At 40.1% G+C, this 19,523-nt stretch overlaps 1 protein-coding gene across 7 annotated transcripts in view; it reads right to left on the bottom strand.

The window, feature by feature from the left end:
- Window positions 1–10,576: 10,576 nt before the first annotated feature.
- Window positions 10,577–19,523, bottom strand: part of AHI1 (Abelson helper integration site 1) — a 207,068-nt gene continuing 198,121 nt past the window's right edge. For 5 of the 7 annotated variants that reach the window (XM_036871906.1, XM_036871905.1, XM_036871911.1 and 2 more), the window contains one exon: window positions 13,296–14,631. In XM_036871906.1, coding sequence (XP_036727801.1) covers window positions 14,629–14,631 — 3 coding nt within the window. In that variant the 3' untranslated portion in view covers window positions 13,296–14,628. Of the gene's footprint in view, window positions 11,620–13,258; window positions 14,632–19,523 lie in introns of those variants that run through there. The other 2 variants (XR_005022196.1, XM_036871910.1) reach the window with 2 other exon arrangements.

The following is a 19,523-nucleotide window of genomic DNA, read 5'->3' as shown; positions in this document are numbered from 1 at the left end:
AGATCTCCTGCTACTTCTCTGGGGAGAATGGGCTTCTCAACAACATATCCATTGTCTGATCTGAGCTTTGCTCTACTAGTCTTTCAGGGAAAGAAAAAAAAAAAGAGCCCCAAAACTTTGATCCCTAGGGAGGTGAAGCGGAAGTTGATCTTCACCATTAAATTTTTTTATAGATAGCAAAGTCCATGCTTCCACCTGCATCCAAAGCAGAGGCAGCTGGCAGAACAAAGCACCAGAGAAAAATAGCTGACCAGAATCTCTTAAATTGCCCATGTACAGGTGCAGCTTGTTTTTCATCTTGGTGGCAGTCACTAGTGATTGACAATGTTTTACCCAGAGGATTTAACCCCTTTTTCTCCTAAATGAACCAGAGTCAAGCCTTATGGCTTAGAAAACAATTCCTACCCCTACCCCTCTCTCTGTTCTAAAGAAGTTCAACGCAAATGAATGGCAATAGTACTTCGAACCAATGTTAACCTTCAGTGAAAGAATGAAACAGTTTCAGACAAAAGTTTTGAAAAATTATCCCTAAGCCTTTCCAGCTTTGATGCCAAGGCCGAGACACTCCTTTTGTATCGACAGACCCTCAGAGACGGCGCTCCACGGACGCTCCTCTAGGATGGGGATAATACTGTGTGTTGGATTCTCTAGGTGTTCAGTAAGTCTTAAAGTACCTGACCTAGAAAACCAATTCCTGTTTGCCCTCAGCTTTTTTCCATCACCATCAAACAAGTTATTTTAGAGACTGTGCAGCAGAGAGAAGAGATACTGAGACGCAGCCCAATTTTAAAATTTCCAAAGATGGTGAATGGGGCAGCCTCGCCTCACCAGTTCTGTGCTGTTGTGTCTGTCTTCCCCAAAATGACTCGCGCTGTACCTCACATGGAGTTACTTTTCATTCTTGTGCACACGGACATTAGCCATCTGGGGAGTCCCCCAAAAGGGGTGAATTTGTGTAGAGTACAGACAGCCGTCTGCATGGTGCTCTCTCTGGCAGTCTTTGGAACTTGCATGGTGGATGGATTGAGGGGTCACATGGGGACAAGGGAGTCTTTAACAAACAAATGAGCAAACATCAGGAGGGCTGCATGAATAGCTCTCAGAACCTCCACAAGAAGTTCTGAACATTTGGAATGAGGCCAAGCGCAAAAGAGAAATTACCTCTTAAACACTGAGCCCTCCTAGTGAGAGGGGAAGTTTGTTACTGGTGATTATAAGTTAGCACTTCAGGGGAAGGCTCCAGAGCCCAGGGGTGGACCCCTCTTGGTCCTCAGCAGGGTCCTGAGCCAAGGGAAAGCGATTGTTAATAAAGTGATGGCATGATGGATCACAGAGCTTCATGTTCTGGTAGCTGCATTATGAATCACCTCCTCTTAGCACAAGAAACCTCACAGATGAATATTCTTGATCATTTAAATGCCTGGAACACACGAGAACACGAACACAGAGCATGCCCTCAATAACTCTCACAGCCATGGAGCAATAATTTGACTTCTGAATGGAAAAAATGACATGCAGACAAGTCTGACACTTCCTTTGAGGGTCTTAGTAAATTTCCAGTTATCACACATGCCCAAGAGGCTTCCCACTCTGTGCCGTTCGCCTTTGAAATGAGTGCATGCTAGGTTGAGGGCATCTGTACAGATGTTCAGGTCTCCATACTCAAACCAGTTAATCTGGAAGTAAAATAATCAAAGGAACTCTGGGGCCCGGGAAACCAATCTATCTCATTCATAAATCAAAACTTTTGTATGAGTCTTGATATATCGATGTGGCCAAAAGCTATTGAGTTTAAAATTTTTGAATTTTCATTAATTGTTTTGAACTTCGACATGGATAACAGCTGCTAGCGATTGTGCATGAAATAAAACACCAAGATTATGCAGAAATTATAGCCTCAGCACCATGGAGATAATCTAATGAGGCAAAAGCTTGGATGCATGTCAACTTAATCGGAACAAGACGTGCTGTCAAGCAGACAGAGATACTGTAGGAAGTAATGCCTTGGAAATGGCCCAGTCTAGAATCAGGCGGCCTAACTCCTCTCCTTGTGAGTTGATAGCGGGCACATGGAACACACTTCTGTTTCAATCTAATTCACAGAAACTTCTGCGTCAGTGGTGAGAATAAACGCTAAATTCTACTTCATAATTTACTCCCTTCTTTTGGACTTAACGTCACCACTATAATCTGGAAGCAGAGCCCACACAGGCCCAGAGCGATCCACGGGGCAGCTGAGCGCTGGTGACCGTCTTTTCACTTTGGACATTCATTCCACGAGGGAGAAACTCTTTCTCATTGCCGTACAGATTCTAACAGATTTACGCACAAGGGGTTATATAGAATGCTCTAGACTTTGGATATTCTTGGCCTTGGGAAAAAAAAATTTTTTTTTTTATGTTTGTAAAGGTAATTACCATTATTTACAGTACTGAGGGCAAAGCCCCACCCTGGGCTTGAGGCCAGGGGATCTCAGACTAGAGAGTATTGAGGTGAGCCAACTCCAAGACAAAAGCACAATTATGCTCACATAAAAACCAACACTGGTGGTAGTGGGGTGAAGGAAACACCCACGCAAGGGGGAGGTGTGTGTAGGGAGGGGCTTGTTTTGAAGTTTTGCATAAATCTTATAATTTTTTTCCTTCATAGTCCTGGGAATGAAGATTCTGCAGAGGTTTTCATCCTGGGTCTCTTGTTAAGCTGTGCCACAAGGAAATGGACTTCCTTCTTACTTGATTTGCCAATTTATAAAACTGAACTCTAAATAAAAGCATTTTGGTAGAATTAAGAAAACGGGAAATGTTGTGTAAGGTGTTCTGAAGCTTTCTTCATTTCTTGGCAGAAAGGAACTCAAGCAAAAACCGAAAGAAGATATCTTTATTTTTTAAGCCCACCTCACTTTACCCTCCTTTCTGATTCACATCCATTTGTCCACTTAGGAAAGTGTTAAAGCAGTGGGGTTAGAAACAGTGTTGCCACAGTCTATCTGGTTCTCCAGTCAGAAAATAATTAGCTACTACCTAAACACTCACACACATTACCTTCTTGTTAACCACCCCGTGTATCTTTTTCTTCTTGCCAGGATGAAGGCCAGATGATTATTTGGGCCGATGCTATCAATCAGTGACAAAGAAAGCTTGTGATGGCAGTTCAGACATGCCTTGAGGTCCACTGGCACTGCAAGGAAATGGGAAGCAGCGACAGTGAGAACTGAGACCCACTAGGCACCCACACTTGGCCTGGAATGGCTGAGCACACGGGTCACCAGAAGGCAGGCTCCCTAGCTCGCCTGCTGCACGCTAGTTCAGGAGAAAAACCATAGGAAGTTGGATTTTCCCGTTCAGTCAGGAGGAAAATGCCCTTTGGGAAATGGATGGGGACACGTGAGGTGCTCGGGCGGTGACCTCAGTGAAGCGCAGGCTCAAGACGTTTCGGAGGATCACCCTGCCTCTCGCCACTGCACATGCCAGAGGCCGACACCTGATAGAACTCGAGCCACCAGTTCTGCACGCCCAGCTTTCACCTGCCTGGCAGCCTTGAGGAAAGGGGAATTACAGTTGGGCTGGGCTTGAAACACTGCTATGGTCCCACCTGAGTTTCAGGTGCCCCAGGGAGTCCTTTCAACCAGCTGGAACTGAGGCTGTTTCAAGGTACAGATGCAGTGTGTGTTTGTCTTGCTTTTGTTTGTGCCTGAATACAGGTACCAGCTGGAAGTCAGGTGTGGGGCACTGCAAACAATTTTGGCTGTAAATAGAGAGAAAGTAAGAGTTTAAAAGCCAGGATGGGCGTGGAGGGGAGGGAGTGAGAGGGGAAAGGAAATAGATTTACTAGAGGAAATAGAAAAATACACAGAAATTTGGATTGATGTGATACCACTGCATAATTTCCATGATCTGTTAATATCCCTACCTACATTTCACCCCCAACTTAACGATATACAGAAAATAAGCCTTTGGACCTGTGATCTGCCTTGTTGAGTACTGAATGTGCCTATTATGCACCAGGCACTAAAGGTAACATCGGGAACAAATGATGAAAAGATATTGTCTCTCTGAAAACGGCAAGTTAACACTTACAAGATGGTTGCCATGATGATGTACACGGGCCATGATGACATAAAGGGCCAGCTATGTCTCCTGAGGATGGTGAACGGAGACTAAAGAGGAAACACAAGAAGGAAGACCTTACACAACCCTCTTCTTCACCCCAAACGCAACCCTAATAGACACAATTCTCACAGGGATGTGAAATGCATTGGTGATGGTATTTTATTATTCATTCCTTTTAGACTAGGGTAACGTCTCTGTATCACATAAAAATTGGAAAGAAAACATTTTTCTTAAATGCTAAAGGTTGGTGACTATTTCAATATGAACCTTTGAGATTCATTTTCTTTTTTAATTTTATTTAAAAAAATTTTAGTTTTATATTGGAGTACAGTTGATTTACAATGTTGTTAGTTTCAGGTGGGCAGCAAAGTGAATCAGTTATACATATACATATATCCATTCTTTTTTAGATTCTTTTCCCATATAGGTTATTACAGAATATTGAGTAGAGTTCCCTGTGCTATACAGTAGGTCCTTGTTGATTATCTATTTTATATATAGTAGTGTGTATATGTTAATCCCAAACTCCTAATTTATCCCTCCTCCCACCTTTCCCATTTGGTAACCGTAAGTTTGTTTTCTATGTCTGTGAGTCTGTTTCTGTTTTGTAAATAAATTCATTCATATCATTTTTCAAGATTCTACAAATAAGTGATATCACATGATATTTGTCTTTGTCTGACTTACTTCACTTAGTATGATAATCTCTAGGTCCATTCATGTTGTTGCAAATGGCATTATTTCATTCTTTATTATGGCTGACTAATATTCCATTGTGTATATATACCAAATCTTCTTTATCCACTCATCTGTCGATGGACATTTAGGTTGCTCCATGTCTTGGATATTGTAAATAGTGCTGCAATAAATATTGGGGTGCATGAGATTCATTTTCGATCAAACTATTTTGTTGAAGACTGTTCTGCAAAACACATTAGAAATTTGGAAAATATTAAATGTTTAACTTTCTTATGCGTTTCTAAAATAACAGAAAGTCACTTTTTGTCAACTGTGAGGGGAAGAAGCATTTTAAAAAGAAGCCATTTCATTTTAAAAGAACATACAGTCTGTAGTTTGGCAAACTCAAGGGCAGTAGTTTAGTAATTAAGAGGGGAATTTTGGAGTCAGACAAACCAGAGATATAAATCCTGACATCCCGACTTACAAGCTGTGTGATCTCCGACACACAGCGTTACCTTTCTGAACTTCAGAGTTTTTGTTTTGTTTTTAAACGGGAGTAATGATAATGGTATCTACCTTGTAAGCTTATTTTGAAAATTTAATGAGATAATTATGCATATAAAGCCCCTGACAAGGAGCCTAGTACCTACCCTGTGCTCAGCAAATGGTAGCTATCATTAAAATTAGTCTACAATCATGAATAATTGTAATAATACTTTCCCTTTCCCTGCTAAATTATGACTATGCATAGGACAAAGTGAATTGGACAAAGTGAAACTCATTTTTTGTGAGTGAATTTAATGGCTACAGCCTATGAAAAAGGTTAAATAAGTTTTTGAGTGGAATGATCTGATAGTGCTGAAGAATGATTTATTTAAGAGGATAAATGTCAAAATCACATTTCCCTGGCTGTGTAGATAGCATGAGTGTCACAGCAGGGTTACCCACAGTGCCCTGCATTCTCAAGAAGCTGACCAGATTAATGTTTATATTCAGGAGTAGTTCCACTAATCCTAAGGAGAAATAGAAGATCCAAAGTTGAAAGCACGTGAGTAAAAGTTAAGGGTGTTCAATAACATCAGTCACATAGAAATCTGAGTGCAAAGTGTCAGGAGTCTCAGCAGAACCCAAGCCAAGAACTGTCGAGCCTCATCCCTCTACACCAGGCAGCCAGGTCTATGTGTGATTCGTACACCTCTGCCTCGGGGGCTCTGGGGGGGCTCCTGAAACTTTTTATGTAAACACTGCTGGGCTGGATATTGGTCTTGCTTAAGACCAAATAAGGTCAAAGAATTGTTTGAAGCTTTTAGATATTCTTTAGGTGATAAAAATATAGGGGATGAAAATGACTAGATTCATTTACTGGCATAAACATATATGGCATGAGGTGGTGAATTCTTAAAATTAGATGCTTACACTCAGGCATTGTGATATCGTGGACTTTGTTTATGAATCTAGGAATCTTTTCTCCAGAAAATTATTGAAATTTTAAGAAAAAAGTGGTAAAGATATCAGATTCACAGGCAATGGGGTTAGATATACAAATTTTAGAAGGCTTTTGGAGCATTTTTACCCTCAGATGAATGGGAATGCAAAATACTATGCAAATCAGACTTACTCTTCCGGATAATTTGCCTCAATAAAAACAGTTAAAGACAGGAAAGGAAAACTACATCCACATTTAAAGACTGTGTTTTTATGTAAATAAAGCGTTGCTCAGAGGGCACTGGGGGCTTGGATAGAGGCAGCCAAAGTCACCGTCAGGATGGATCCTCCATCTTGGATTCCCAGTTTCAGGAGCAGACTGAGATGGGTCAGTGAGGGTTTAATGTGGAATTCAGTGAATGCCACTGCTGATGTCAAGCAGGGAAGAAGGAAAAAGGGAGCCAGAAAAAAAGAAGAAAAGGGGAGCGTGTGAGAAAGAGACGAGAGAATGAAAAAAGACAAAAGACAGTTGTGAAGGTGTGGTAGAATGACTAACGACATTTTCTTAGATTCCTTCCTAAATTCCCTAGTCTTACTGGGCATTTAAGATTTTTAAAAAGATTAAATTCCATTTGAGAACATCCTGTGATATTGAGCACAAGCACAGATCTATAAGAATATATATAAAACTATATATACATATAACAACTATACTTCAATTTAACAAAGCGTTATCTCAGGCACACAAGAAATGTTAAATCATACATTGATCAACAGACTGTCAGTTTCAATGTCATGTGCTAAGTAAGTGTCTTTATAGACATTAGGTATAGGACACTGTGAGACTACAATTACCCATCGTCAGTAATTAGGAAAGGAATCTTAGTGCATGTGTTATTTGAGATGAAACTTGAATGGAAATATATTTGGCAGAGGCTTTGGGAAAAAGGTGTCTTCAAGTCAAGAGAACAAGTCAAGGGCTTGAAGCAGCAATGGCCCCTGGAGGGCAGTAGTATGGTCTCGCTGCAGTGTGAACAGAGGACCTCCACATGCAGTCATGACACGGATGAACAGAGGGGACAGATCAGGGACGTCTTTGCTGTGCTCAGTGGTTTGGACTTTCAGATATCAACCAAGTTTCTTACTTTTGCTGTCACTTCCAAGGTGACTGAATTTCATTTGAGAGTTTCCTGTGATATCAGAGAGCACAGGACTGAATTTATAGGAATAATCGTTAAGCAAATAGGAAAAACTCACTGGATTTAGTAAGAGTGGATGGGAGCGCCAGTGAAGAGTTTTAAACGGGGTGTGACGTGGTCAGGTTTGCATTTAATGAAAGGTTCTGTGGTACCTCCAAGTTAGTTGATATAATGAAGTTTTACGTCAAATGGGAATTTATTGCCCTTTAATAGAAAATGTAATTTATTTGGTAACTTGAATAAAAACTATTTGGCTTCAATATACAATGCACAAAATGATTTTGTTTTACTTGATTTGTGAAAAGGTTTTCAAAAGGGACTCTGGCATTTTCTGCACATCTCGTCTTCCTCTGTCTACAAAATACAATAAAAAATTTTTTTTACATGTTTTTATTTGGCCTCTGTTACAACTTTACACTTTAAGTTCTTGTATTTAAAAATATATTTAAATATAGGATGGCAGCAAAAACACTTCATAGCTGACTACAGGAAGAGATCATAAATTCATACGAAAAGACCCACATCCAAACTAGTGTTATTACATAATGTTGCCTCTTGTACAGGGAATATACATTGGCTTTTCATATAACTTATTGCCGCAGTTTTCAGATGTCAGTGATGAGTTTTCCTGGTTGGAAAGAACACAGCACTGGGAGGAGGACAGCTGGATGCTGATCAACAGTTACTGGGCAAGTCACTCAACCTCTTTGCGATTGGTTTGAAAAATGGGGGACTTTTCTGTTTAACAAAGATTGTCATGAGGCTCAAGTTTAGTAATGTATGTGGAAGTCCTCTGAAAACCACTGTGGGGTGATGGTGGCAATAAACATGTGACAATTTCAAGGTGAAACACAGAGTAGAAGAGTTGAGGCTCCTGGTTCAACTGTCCATCCAGCTCCTGCCCACTGCTTGACAAACAGGCTTTCAATAATCAGCTGTTGAATAAATTGAAAGCGATCACACACACTTTGAAAAAACATGAAGTGTTAAAACTATTGATGATTTTTAACTATAAGGATATATTTAGGCAAGCAGTCAGTAACTCCAGCTATTGATATGTAAATAGAATCAGTCCTTATCTGTATCCAATTGCCAACATAGTAAAAAAACCAGAAATCAAAGAAAACGACCTCTTGTGCATGCACTGAAATGTCTCTCTCTGGACTCTCTGCTATCACCTTATACTTTTCCTACTTTCAACCCTCACTCATTCAAATTCACCACTTATAACAACCTAGTGTTAAAGGGGAATTTACCTGAATGTAGACCACGCTCTATGCGGGATGTTATTCTTAGTTGTGTAGGAGGTTGAAAAAGTTTAGGAGTTTTCAAGAATTAGGATTTAATAATTCAGCTTTAAGGTAACTGAGAATGTTACCTAGTAAACAGCAGTAGGAGTAGGAGAATCAGGAGTAGGAGGTGGGGTCCTGGTCCTGGATTCTGTGACCCTGGACAAGTATGTAAAAGAAGGGTCTTCCTTTTTATGTTTTGATCTCTCTCTTCCATTTCCAGAGTTTTACATAGATGAGCTCTGAAGGGAGCTTTTCCAGTGGAGAGGAGTGGAAGGATACAAAAGCATTCCTACATGGTCTCTTGCTCACTTTTCCCCTTGGGTTATTCAGTTTGGGGTTCTGTGGTTGCTTTTCTCTAAAACTAAGCCCAAGCAACAAAGTTCTCTGGTCCTCTGAACAGAATACATTTTCAATAGCAAGGATAAAGGGAAAGACAATCACTGGAGAAAATACAAAGAACATCAGGTGTTTACAGTTAGCCTTTGGCAACTGGGCTGAAAGCGCTGCCCCTTGCCTGCCTGGCTTCTCACCTCTGTTTCTGCTGAGCAAGACCCATCCTATTCTTTACCACCTGGAACCTTTCCCTTCTTATGAAAACTTCCAGATTCAAGGTTCCCACACTCCCTTGTGTCCTCTTGTTTGTAGTCTGAGGAACCCCAACCTTCCAAAGGAAATGCTCGAGGCTGTGGACATTGATATGTTGATTTCATTTTTAGGGGCAGAATCTCACTCCCCCAGCAAGAAGGAGGCTTGCTTACTAAGGTCCAACCACTTAACGCCTGTATCAAATTACACAGATCAGGTAAAGAGAGGATCATTCTTTCACATCATATGAACTGACAAAGAACTTACTGTTATACAGGAAAATCTATTTTGGCAAAAAAAAAAAAAAAATTTACATTTTTTTTCTTTCTCTGTGTTGCAGCAGGGATCATTTCTGTATTTATCTGTGCTCTAAGTTTGCAAGATGGCAGGATTATGGGTTCCAGAAGAGAATGACACACAGATGCAGAAGGTGGTCTTGTGAGTCTTGTTTACAGGGAGAGGATGTGTTCGAGAGAGAACTGACCTCAAATCTCCCAGGAGAGAATCCCATCATAGCTACAACAGGCATGCACGCCAACCTAACCATAACATCCCCCTACCCAGGGCTGTCCCGCTTCAGGGAAAGACTGCGCAACACAGAGAACAGATTAAACACTCAGCTCAGGATCTTTTCTATATTCTAGACCTTCTTTATTTTGGAATTAAAAAGCGACAAGTTTGTCCTTGGCTACGGGACACTCTAAACAGAGCTATATTCATGTTTGAAAGAAAAAAACTACCTTCACTTCATGGGACTGTAGGATTTGCAACAACTCTAGTCTGTCTGTCGCAAGTGTATTGGATGTTTCAGTTTGCCAGACCTGTCATGAGAAATTAATTACAGGATGTTGCAGAAATGGCAAAGCTCCAGCAGCATCTTGCATAGTTTAATATAGCCCCGTTTCCCCATTTCAATGTATTTGTGGTTAGATAAATCCTCAGAAATTTACAGCTGCTATAGACTAGCTTATTATGTACTCTGCCTGCACACATGATAAGTATAATAAGAATTTGATGTTCTTAAAGTGCATGGATTTCACTGACATTTCTTTACCACGATGGAAATATTTAGTTGCTAAAAGTAGCATGTGCAGATACTTCTGAACATTAACTTCTTCTGTATAACAGGCAGGGATGTTAAAAACATCACCGTGCTTAGCCATCTTCCATTTACTTTAAATCGAAGAACTGTAGCTCCGGAAAAAGTTGTGTGGAGTGTTTATATAAAATGGCCCCATGAACAAATTAAATAGAAAAAAAATTAACTACTGATTCTCAGTTGAAATCACTGAAAAACTGAACCGTAGCGACCACGTTTTTCTCCAGGGAACCTTCTTCCTTTGGTCTAGCGACTGCTTTTTCACAAGCTTCAGTTCATTTTTGCTCCAGCAACAAGCTATTTTCCTCACCTTCCTGCTTTTTCCTCCTTTTGTACTTTTTTTTCTTAACTATAATTGGTCCCTCTCAACAGTAAATCAGCTCATTCCAAGCAACTTTAAAGATTGGCAATATATGTTTACTTATATAATTGTTGTATAAAAAAAAAATCCTACATTTTCCTCTACCAAATTCTTTCACAATTCTTCACAAGGATCCAAGTGATGAGTTAAGAAAAAGTGAACTAGAATGAGTAAAAATCAGATTGTTTAGTACTTTTAGAGATGAATGACATTGAAGTATATATAGTTGGACCATTCTGACACAAGTAATAGAACATGTGTTATGCATGGTTATATAGGTACTTATGACACCCTCCCCCTCTTTAGATTGTGAGTAGATAGTAAAATTGTAGATTCTTAGCAGCTTTGTCCTCCCTAACTTTCTGAGACAATCGAAATAACCCATCCATAATCAGAATGAATTTGAGGTGTTAGAAGAGCAACTTTCGAAAACAGGGGGCTCACAACATATGCTTGATGTAGATGTGAAGAGGATCATTAGAAAAAAAGCATTCTTTGTGTTTACAAAACAGATGTTTTTATGTTATCCAGTTCCCGCCTTAACTTAAAGTATTCCCTATTCACTTTAATAATTAGAGCAGAAGGAGATGATGAATGAAGTACCTCATTACCAAGTTTGCTTTCCGGGTCTCTGCAGAGAGTAGCTGTCTGCTTTTGCCTAGCTGGTCCATTGTTAACCCTAAATGATGCTGACATTCAATTCGCCTGCAGATAATTGGGTCCATCCACAGACTGAGTCTGCCACTCAGCAGAGCCTTTTGATTGACGTGACTCTTGATGTTTTTATTTTCTCTTATGTGACTGGGATACTGTTTCTTGAATAAAATGTTACTGTCCATGTATTAGTTTGAATCCACAGAATCGATTCCTTAAAAAAATGTAAGAATTAGAGTATGGAGTAAAGATTTTGCAAAACAAATATGGGGTGAAGACATTATCAGTTTTTTAAAAAAAATTTCACTCAGATATGGTATTTCATTTTATGTAGGTCACGGCTGCATGGAAGACATATGAGATGTTTCTAGTCTCTGAGTGTGGCTGTATGTGCATCAGGTTGCTTTCTTACTCCTGTGTGGGCTGGAGACCAACTCTAGCTGCTACTGGCTCACTCCACCCAGCACCTGAGGTGGGTGGGGACCTTGGAGATGTCCCAGTGGAGCCTGACAAACCTCCACGGACAGCAAGCAACACACTGACTGACCGTGTGCACTCGGACAAGTTGTTTAACTTTCAAAGCCCCGGTTTCCTTATTTGCAGGGCAGGGAAGATTTTATCTTCCTCCTGGGTTTGAAGTGAGGACTAAATGAGGTCATGTACATAAAGTGAAGATTTGGGGAATCTCTCCTGTAGTCAAGTCCAATGAGGTAGAAATCAACAAATATAGAGCTTCAAAAGTTGGACTGGTGGAAAATGTTCCCATAATCTACTTAACAGATATGGACCTCAGATGGAAATCATTGAAATATGTATAAAAGTATAAGGTCATGAGTTTTTGATATAGTTTCTAGAACTTTCTAACCGTCTGAAAAATATTTGTGAGTTAAATATATGACTAAAATAACATGACATATAAAGTTATAAAATGGTAAGTTATTTCCCAGATAGTCTTGCTGAACTTCCTAAAGAGAAAATATCTTTCTTTAATAAAACTTTTCTGTAACTGAAAAATAAAATTAATGTCAAGTATCCATTTTTTTTGGAAAGAAACCTTATGAAAGGTTTCAAAAGTATCAAGTGTTAACCATTTAAAACACTGATTTCATATTTAAAAGGTGCATTTAAAACATGAATTTGCATTCATGGTGTAAAATATTTCAAGTTTTAAATCTTTTTAAAACTTGCTTTTTATTCTAGCTTTGCAAATCCTATTCATTGTATAGCTTTGATACTGAAGAAACTCGAATCTTCAAGACAGAGTAGAATCAATAATTGGGAAATTAATTTGTAAGAATGACATTATTTATTATCTAGAAAAGATAGTGTCAAACTGCTACTTGTTTGGAGAAAAGAGACTATAAAATGGGATAGAATTCAATAATTTTAGAATAAAAATAAAACAAAGTTAATTTATTACTAAGTAAATAGTCTGATTTCTCTGCTTGATTATAATTCGGACTTATTACTTGGAGGGCACTCTTATGATCTCTCCCACCCCATCTCATCTTAGAAGGTGGTGAAGATGTTTTATTAATCTATTCACGAACATAACCCAAGTCTTGCTTTGTCAACAGGACAAAAAAGAAAAGAAATGGGCTTTGAGTAGAAACAACTTTTCCTGGTGTTTGCCTCAATTGTTATTTTTGCCTTCAGTAGTTGCAATATAAAAATAACCCTTTACTTTATTTTTCATATGAACACTGGGATTTCAGCAAATGTTTAGCTCCTCTGACATATTATTTTATGATCATCTTGATTTAAAATCATTTTGCAACTTGCTGAAATTCTTTGTAATTAAAACCAAAATCAGAGAATCTACACACATCTCAAAACTATGAGCTGAAACTGCAGAGAGTCACATATTTTTATTTTTTTAATTACCAAGTGCATTCACAAGACAGAAAAAACAAGCTTGTACAAGGGTGACTCAAGCTGGCTGGGTCCAGCTGTACCTGAAGCACAGACGTGTGCATCCAGAACAGTGGAGCTTGGTACTATCAGAACACATTTCTGTGCTGATGGCTGAGGGCTTCAGCAGTCATCAATGCCACTCACCACTTTCAAAAATGCCCCCCTCCCCCCAAGTTCTACACAGCAGGGGCATGTTTACCAATTTTCATGCCTCTACAACATGTGCAGGGGTAAGAGTCAAATATATTTCTACTAGAAAATTTTTCACATCGGGTATACATCTGGGCAAAATTTACACCTCAATGCCCAGCACTGTTTTTCTCACTTCTTACTTTAATGGAATCAAATGTCTAATTTGGTAAATAAGTTTTCTAATTTTATATTAGTTTTGACCTTCTTGAAGTTAAATATTTTATTGACAGACTTAAAATCACACAGTTTTAAGAAGAGTCAAGTGAAAAACAAAGAGATAAACTTTCCCATTTTATAATATCTCACTTCAAAATATATAGTCACATAGTAATGACACTGTTACTCTGGAACTAAAGAAATAAATAATGCAATGTAAACATTTAAAAACAAGTATTAAGACTAAAATAAATATTAAACAATGTTAAGCCTACAAATCACTTATATGCTTCAAGATGAAATGCTTTTTTTTAAAGGTAAAAAAATTTGGAACACTGTTGCCAGTCTAGCCAAAAACCACTTTTAGTTTATGTGTACCAATTTACACATATGATTCATTCAAAACAAACACATTTGTTACCTTTTAATGCCTTTCTTACTTGCACCATTTTGAATACACAAAATCCTGAAGCTGCTTATCTTTATTTTAAATAAAGTTAAGTTTCAATAGCAGATATTTCATATTCTGAGCATATCATCACACATATAACCACATTACAGATATAACAATATTAAATGATTACTTTACGGACATCCTAACAATGCAAACACTTTTTCCTCATATTTGCTGCGTGGCAATTATGGTTTTTCTTTATTGATTTTTCCAAGAATGGTAATGTAATTTTGATGCAGTTACTAATAAATACAAGTACCAATACTTTGATCAACAGCAAACACAATGGTTTATAACAATTAAGCTCAAAAGGCCACATTTATTTTTCCACCCATACCTTGCTTCTGATTTTTCTAGATTCTTTCATAAGGATAAGAAATAGAAGAGCCTTCCTTTCTTCCTGGCCATCTGAAATTTCTGAACTCTGAAGAGAAATTCCATTTGGTTTAATTTGTCATTTCATTTCTGTATATTTGGTTCTTTGCCTCTTCATTCTTCTTCAGCTCTTTACTAGGAGAGAATGACACAAAATGTACTAAATGAACTTAAACAATGTCTTCTAGTTACAACAAATCTTGGCATGCCCAGACAACAGCACAAGTAATAAAACACACTATGCAACACACACACACACACACACACACACACACACACGACCAAAATACTAATTTGTCTTCTTGAACATACTTCTAGTTTAACTTCTAGAATTAACTTCTAGCTTGCCTCTTGAACATACAGTTAAATTAACATATTTTAGCATCACCAGCAGTTGCTTAAGGCCTGATCCAGCACTGACTAGTTAATTTAAGCAAAAAAGAAATACATTTCTCAAATACAGACAATAAGCACTGCAAACCCTCAGTAACTTCCAGAAATTAAGTGCAGGCAATCAGAGTTTATAACATTCTTCATTCACTGGAAAAAAAAATGTCATGGAAGATGCTTCAGGGTTAGTGATTGGAAAGCATATAGGCCATTTTATTAAACAGCACTCTTTCATTTAGTCTATGGCTGTGTCTACTTTTAGAAGTGAGTAAACTATTACAGCTTTTCAAATAAATCCAAAAAATGGTATGTGTCATTTTTGATTGACAAAGATAGTGATGGTTAACTATGTATCTAGATGCAGCTTTGAAATAAAACAAATTATACCATCAATAAAAATCAAGAATCAATAGGCAGATGAAACAAGATGTTGCTTCTTTAGAGACCATGTAGTAAGTACACCAAAACTAGAGGGTGATAAACTAGGGGTTGAGCCTGAAATTTTTTGATGCAATTATTTACATATCAGTGATGAGTATCTGGACTTACACAAAACTGTTGTTGTCTTTCCTCTGAACAGAAAGGGTTTAACATTTGGTTGCTCTTAGAAAACAAACTTCAGCCTAAGGATTATGGCAATCTGATTAGGTGGTGGTCAATTCCATTGATCACTCCTGAGAAAAGTAGAGGCTAGAGCATCATGGCAAAAAAGGATGTGCTAACAACCATTCCCTAACCCTAAACCGGAAGGTTAGGGAACATCTGTGCCTTTAGGGACAGGCCCAATCTTTTACTTTTTAAATTTATTTTATTGAAGTATATTTGATTTACAGTGTTGTGTTAATTTCTGCTGTACAGCGAAGTGATTCAGTTATACATATATTGTGTGTGTGTGTGTATATATATATATATATATATATGGATATATATATATACACGCACACATTCTTTTTCATATTCTTTTCTGCTATGGTTTATGGCCCAATCTTAAATAAATGGTTGTACTACCTTTCCATATGAGGGAAAAATAATCTTTTGTCAGTCCTTGTTTTCTGATTTTAAATTTGTTAAACCAGTATTATATAATATATAGAAGCCCCGAAATGTTTCAAGTGAACATGCTCACAAATGCAACTAAGGTAGACTATAAAATGGTACAGCTATGGTGAGGCAAGGTACAATCTCACCAGGGGCAAAAAAGGGCATCACACTGTCCTGGTGTGTATACAGGTACAGCATATAAAACTTGCCTCAAATTAGGGTCTGATAAAAGTGGGGAAGAAAAAGCTCCAATGGATGCTGAGCACAAGTCACCCAGAGACCCTATAAACAGGGTCTGTTCCTTGCAGACCCTGTTCTGCAAGGAACAGTGAGGAAGGTAAAGGACCTTAGAGGAGTAACGAGGCAAACAGGGTGAGAGGAGGAGTTTATGATAGTGGTAGGACAAAACCGAGGAAGAAAAACAGAAAAGGGAGGGGGAGGAGGAGGAGAACAGCTGGAAATGAGTGAGATGGATCCTGCACAAGACAGTAGGACAAGTTAAATCAATCAGACTGAGGCTGCATTGTGAGAAGTAAACACGGGAGCCAGGAGGACCCTCAAGAGAGGGAACCTGAAGAGAAACTTAACTGGAAAAAGCTAAAGAAGGCAGTAAAGATAACATATTTAAGGGAAATGACTCAGACTAAGAAGAGGAAGGAACACTGAATACAGAATGACAAAGACTATCTATGAAAGGGAGAAAGGGGACAGAATAAAAGGAAAAGGAGAAGAGACTGCCAAGTGCACACCTTGGACAAGGAAAGCCCCCTTCTGACAACAGGGAACAAGCAAGAGGGACAGAGCAGCACGATGATGGCCGCTGACAGCACAGGGACCGAACACCTAAGAGGCAGCAGAGACTTGCTGACAAGGGAAGAGATGTCATCTAACCAAGACACCAGCATGAAAACAAATCCAGGCTTTCTCTGTGGTATCTCCTCATAAAGTATCCCCGTAACGTAACAGAGGGAGAGAGTAACAGAGTGAGGGCCGATAAAGGCAAATCATATGAAAAGAGAAAGGAAAATATCATAGCAGGATTTTGAAAATGAGTATGAAACCAGGTTAGTGTTTGTGGGTATGTTATGTGTGAAAAATAAGATTCCTAAAAATACTGGGCCCTACTCCACAAGAAATTCAATCCAATGAGTACTCCCTGAAGTTTCACTATGTGGCCAGACACCAGGCTAAGTACTGGGGAGAGAAAACGAGCTGAGCATGCTATAGCCCCCGCCTGCAAGTACTCACCATTTAATCAGAGTTAAAAGGCAAAACATGAGGGACCTGCAAGATGGCGGAGGAGTGAGACGTGGAGATCACCTTCCTCCCCACAAATATACCAGAAATACATCTACATGTGGAACAACTCCAACAGAACACCTAGTGAATGCTGGCAGAAGACCTCAGACCTCCCAAAAGGCAAGAAACTCACCATGTACCTGGGTAGGGCAAAAGAAAAAAGAAAAAACAGAGACAAAAGAATAGGGACGGGACCTGCACCAGTGGGAGGGAGCTGTGAAGGAGGAAAGGTTTCCACACACTAGGAAGCCCCTTCGCGGGCGGAGACTGCGGGTGGCGGAGGGGGGAAGCTTCGGAGCCACGGAGGAGAGCACAGCCACAGGGGTGCGGAGGGCAAAGCGGAGAGATTCCCGCACGGAGGATTGGTGCCGACCAGCACTCACCAGCCCAAGAGGCTTGTCTGCTCACCCGCCGGGGCGGGCGGGGCTGGAAGCTGAGGCTCGGGCTTCGGTCGGATCCCAGGGAGAGGACTGGGGTTGGCGGCGTGAACACAGCCTGAAGGGGTTAGCGCACCACAGCTAGCTGGGAGGGAGTCCGGGAAAAAGTCTGGAGCCGCCTAAGGGGCAAGAGACCATTGTTTCAGGGTGCGCAAGGAGAGGGGATTCAGAGAACCACCTAAATGAGTTCCAGAGATGGGAACAAGCCGTGGCTATCAGCGCGGACACCAGAGACAGGCATGAGACGCTAAGGCTGCTGCTGCCATCACCAAGAAGCCTGTGTGCGAGCACAGGTCAGTCTCCACACCTCCCCTCCCGGGAGCCTGTGCAGCCCACCACTGCCAGGGTCCCGTGATCCAGGGACAACCTCCCCGGGAGAACGCACGGCGCGCCTCAGGCTGGCACAATGTCACGCTGGCCTCTGCTGCCGCAGGCTCGCCCCGCATCCGTACTCCTCCCTCCCCCTGGCCTGAGGGAGCCAGAACCCCAAATCAGCTGCTCCTTTAACCCCGTCCTGTCTGAGCAAAGAACAGACGCCCTCAGGCGACCTACACGCAGAAGCAGGGCCAAACCCAAAGCTGAACCCCAGGAGCTGTGCGAACAAAGACGAGAAAGGGAAATCTCTCCCAGCAGCCTCGGGAGTAGCGGATTAAATCTCCACAATCAACTTGATGTACCCTGCATCTCTGGAATACCTGAATAGACAATGAGTCATCCCAAAATTGAGGCGGTGGACTTTGGAAGCAACTGTAGACTTGGGGTTTGCTTTCTGCATCTAACTTGTTTCTGGTTTCACGTTTATATTAGTTTAGTATTTAGAGCTTATTATCATTGGTAAATATGTTTATTGATTTGGTTGCTCTCTTCCTTTTTTTTTTATATATATAGACATATATATATATTTTCCTTTTTCTCTTTTTGTGAGTGTGTATATGTATGCTTCGTTGTGTGATTTTGTCTGTATAGCTTTGCTTTTACCATTTGTCCTACAGTTCAGTCTCTCCGTTCTTTTTTTCTTTTTTTTTCTATAGTTTTTGGCGCTTGCTATCATTGGTGGATTTGTTTTTAGGTTTGGTGGCTCTCTTCTTTCTTTCATTTTTAAAAATTTTTTTATTTTAGTAAATTTCTTTTCTTCTTTCTTTCTTTCTTTCTTTCATTCTTTCTTCTCCCTTTTCTTCTGAGCCATGTGGCTGACAGAGTCTTGGTGCTCTGGCTGGGAGTCAGGGCTGAGGCTCTGAGGTGGGAGAGCCGAGTTCAGGACACTGGTCCACAAGAGACCTCCCAGCTCCACGTAATATCAAACGGTGAAAGCTCTCCCAGAGATCTCCATCCCAACACTAAGACCCAGCTCCGCTCAATGACCAGCAAGCTACAGCGCTGGACACCCAATGCCAAACAACTAGCAAGACAGGAACACAACCCCACCCATTAGCAGAGAGGCTGCCTAAAATCATAAGGCAACAGACAACCCAAAACATGCCACCAGACGTGGACCTGCCCGCCAGACAGACAAGATCCAGCCTCATCCACCAGAACACAGGCACCAGTCCCCTCCACCAGGAAGCCTATACAACCCACTGAACCAACCTTAGCCACTGGAGCAGACACCAGAAACAACGGGAACTACGAACCTGCAGCCTGCAGAAAGGAGACCCCAAACACAGTAAGTTAAGAAAAATGAGAAGACAGAGAAATACACAGCAGATGAAGCAGCAAGGTAAAAACCCACCAAACCAAACAAATGAAGAGGAAATAGGCAGTCTACCTGAAAAAGAATTCAGAGTAATGAGAGTAAAGATGATCTAAAATCTTGAAAATAGAATGGAGAAAATACAAGAAACGTTTAACAAGGGCCTAGAA

Source organism: Balaenoptera musculus, chromosome 12 (assembly GCF_009873245.2).
Source record: "Balaenoptera musculus isolate JJ_BM4_2016_0621 chromosome 12, mBalMus1.pri.v3, whole genome shotgun sequence".
In the NCBI taxonomy this organism is placed as follows: domain Eukaryota; kingdom Metazoa; phylum Chordata; class Mammalia; order Artiodactyla; family Balaenopteridae; genus Balaenoptera; species Balaenoptera musculus.
This window is presented reverse-complemented; position numbering and strand designations above follow the sequence as displayed.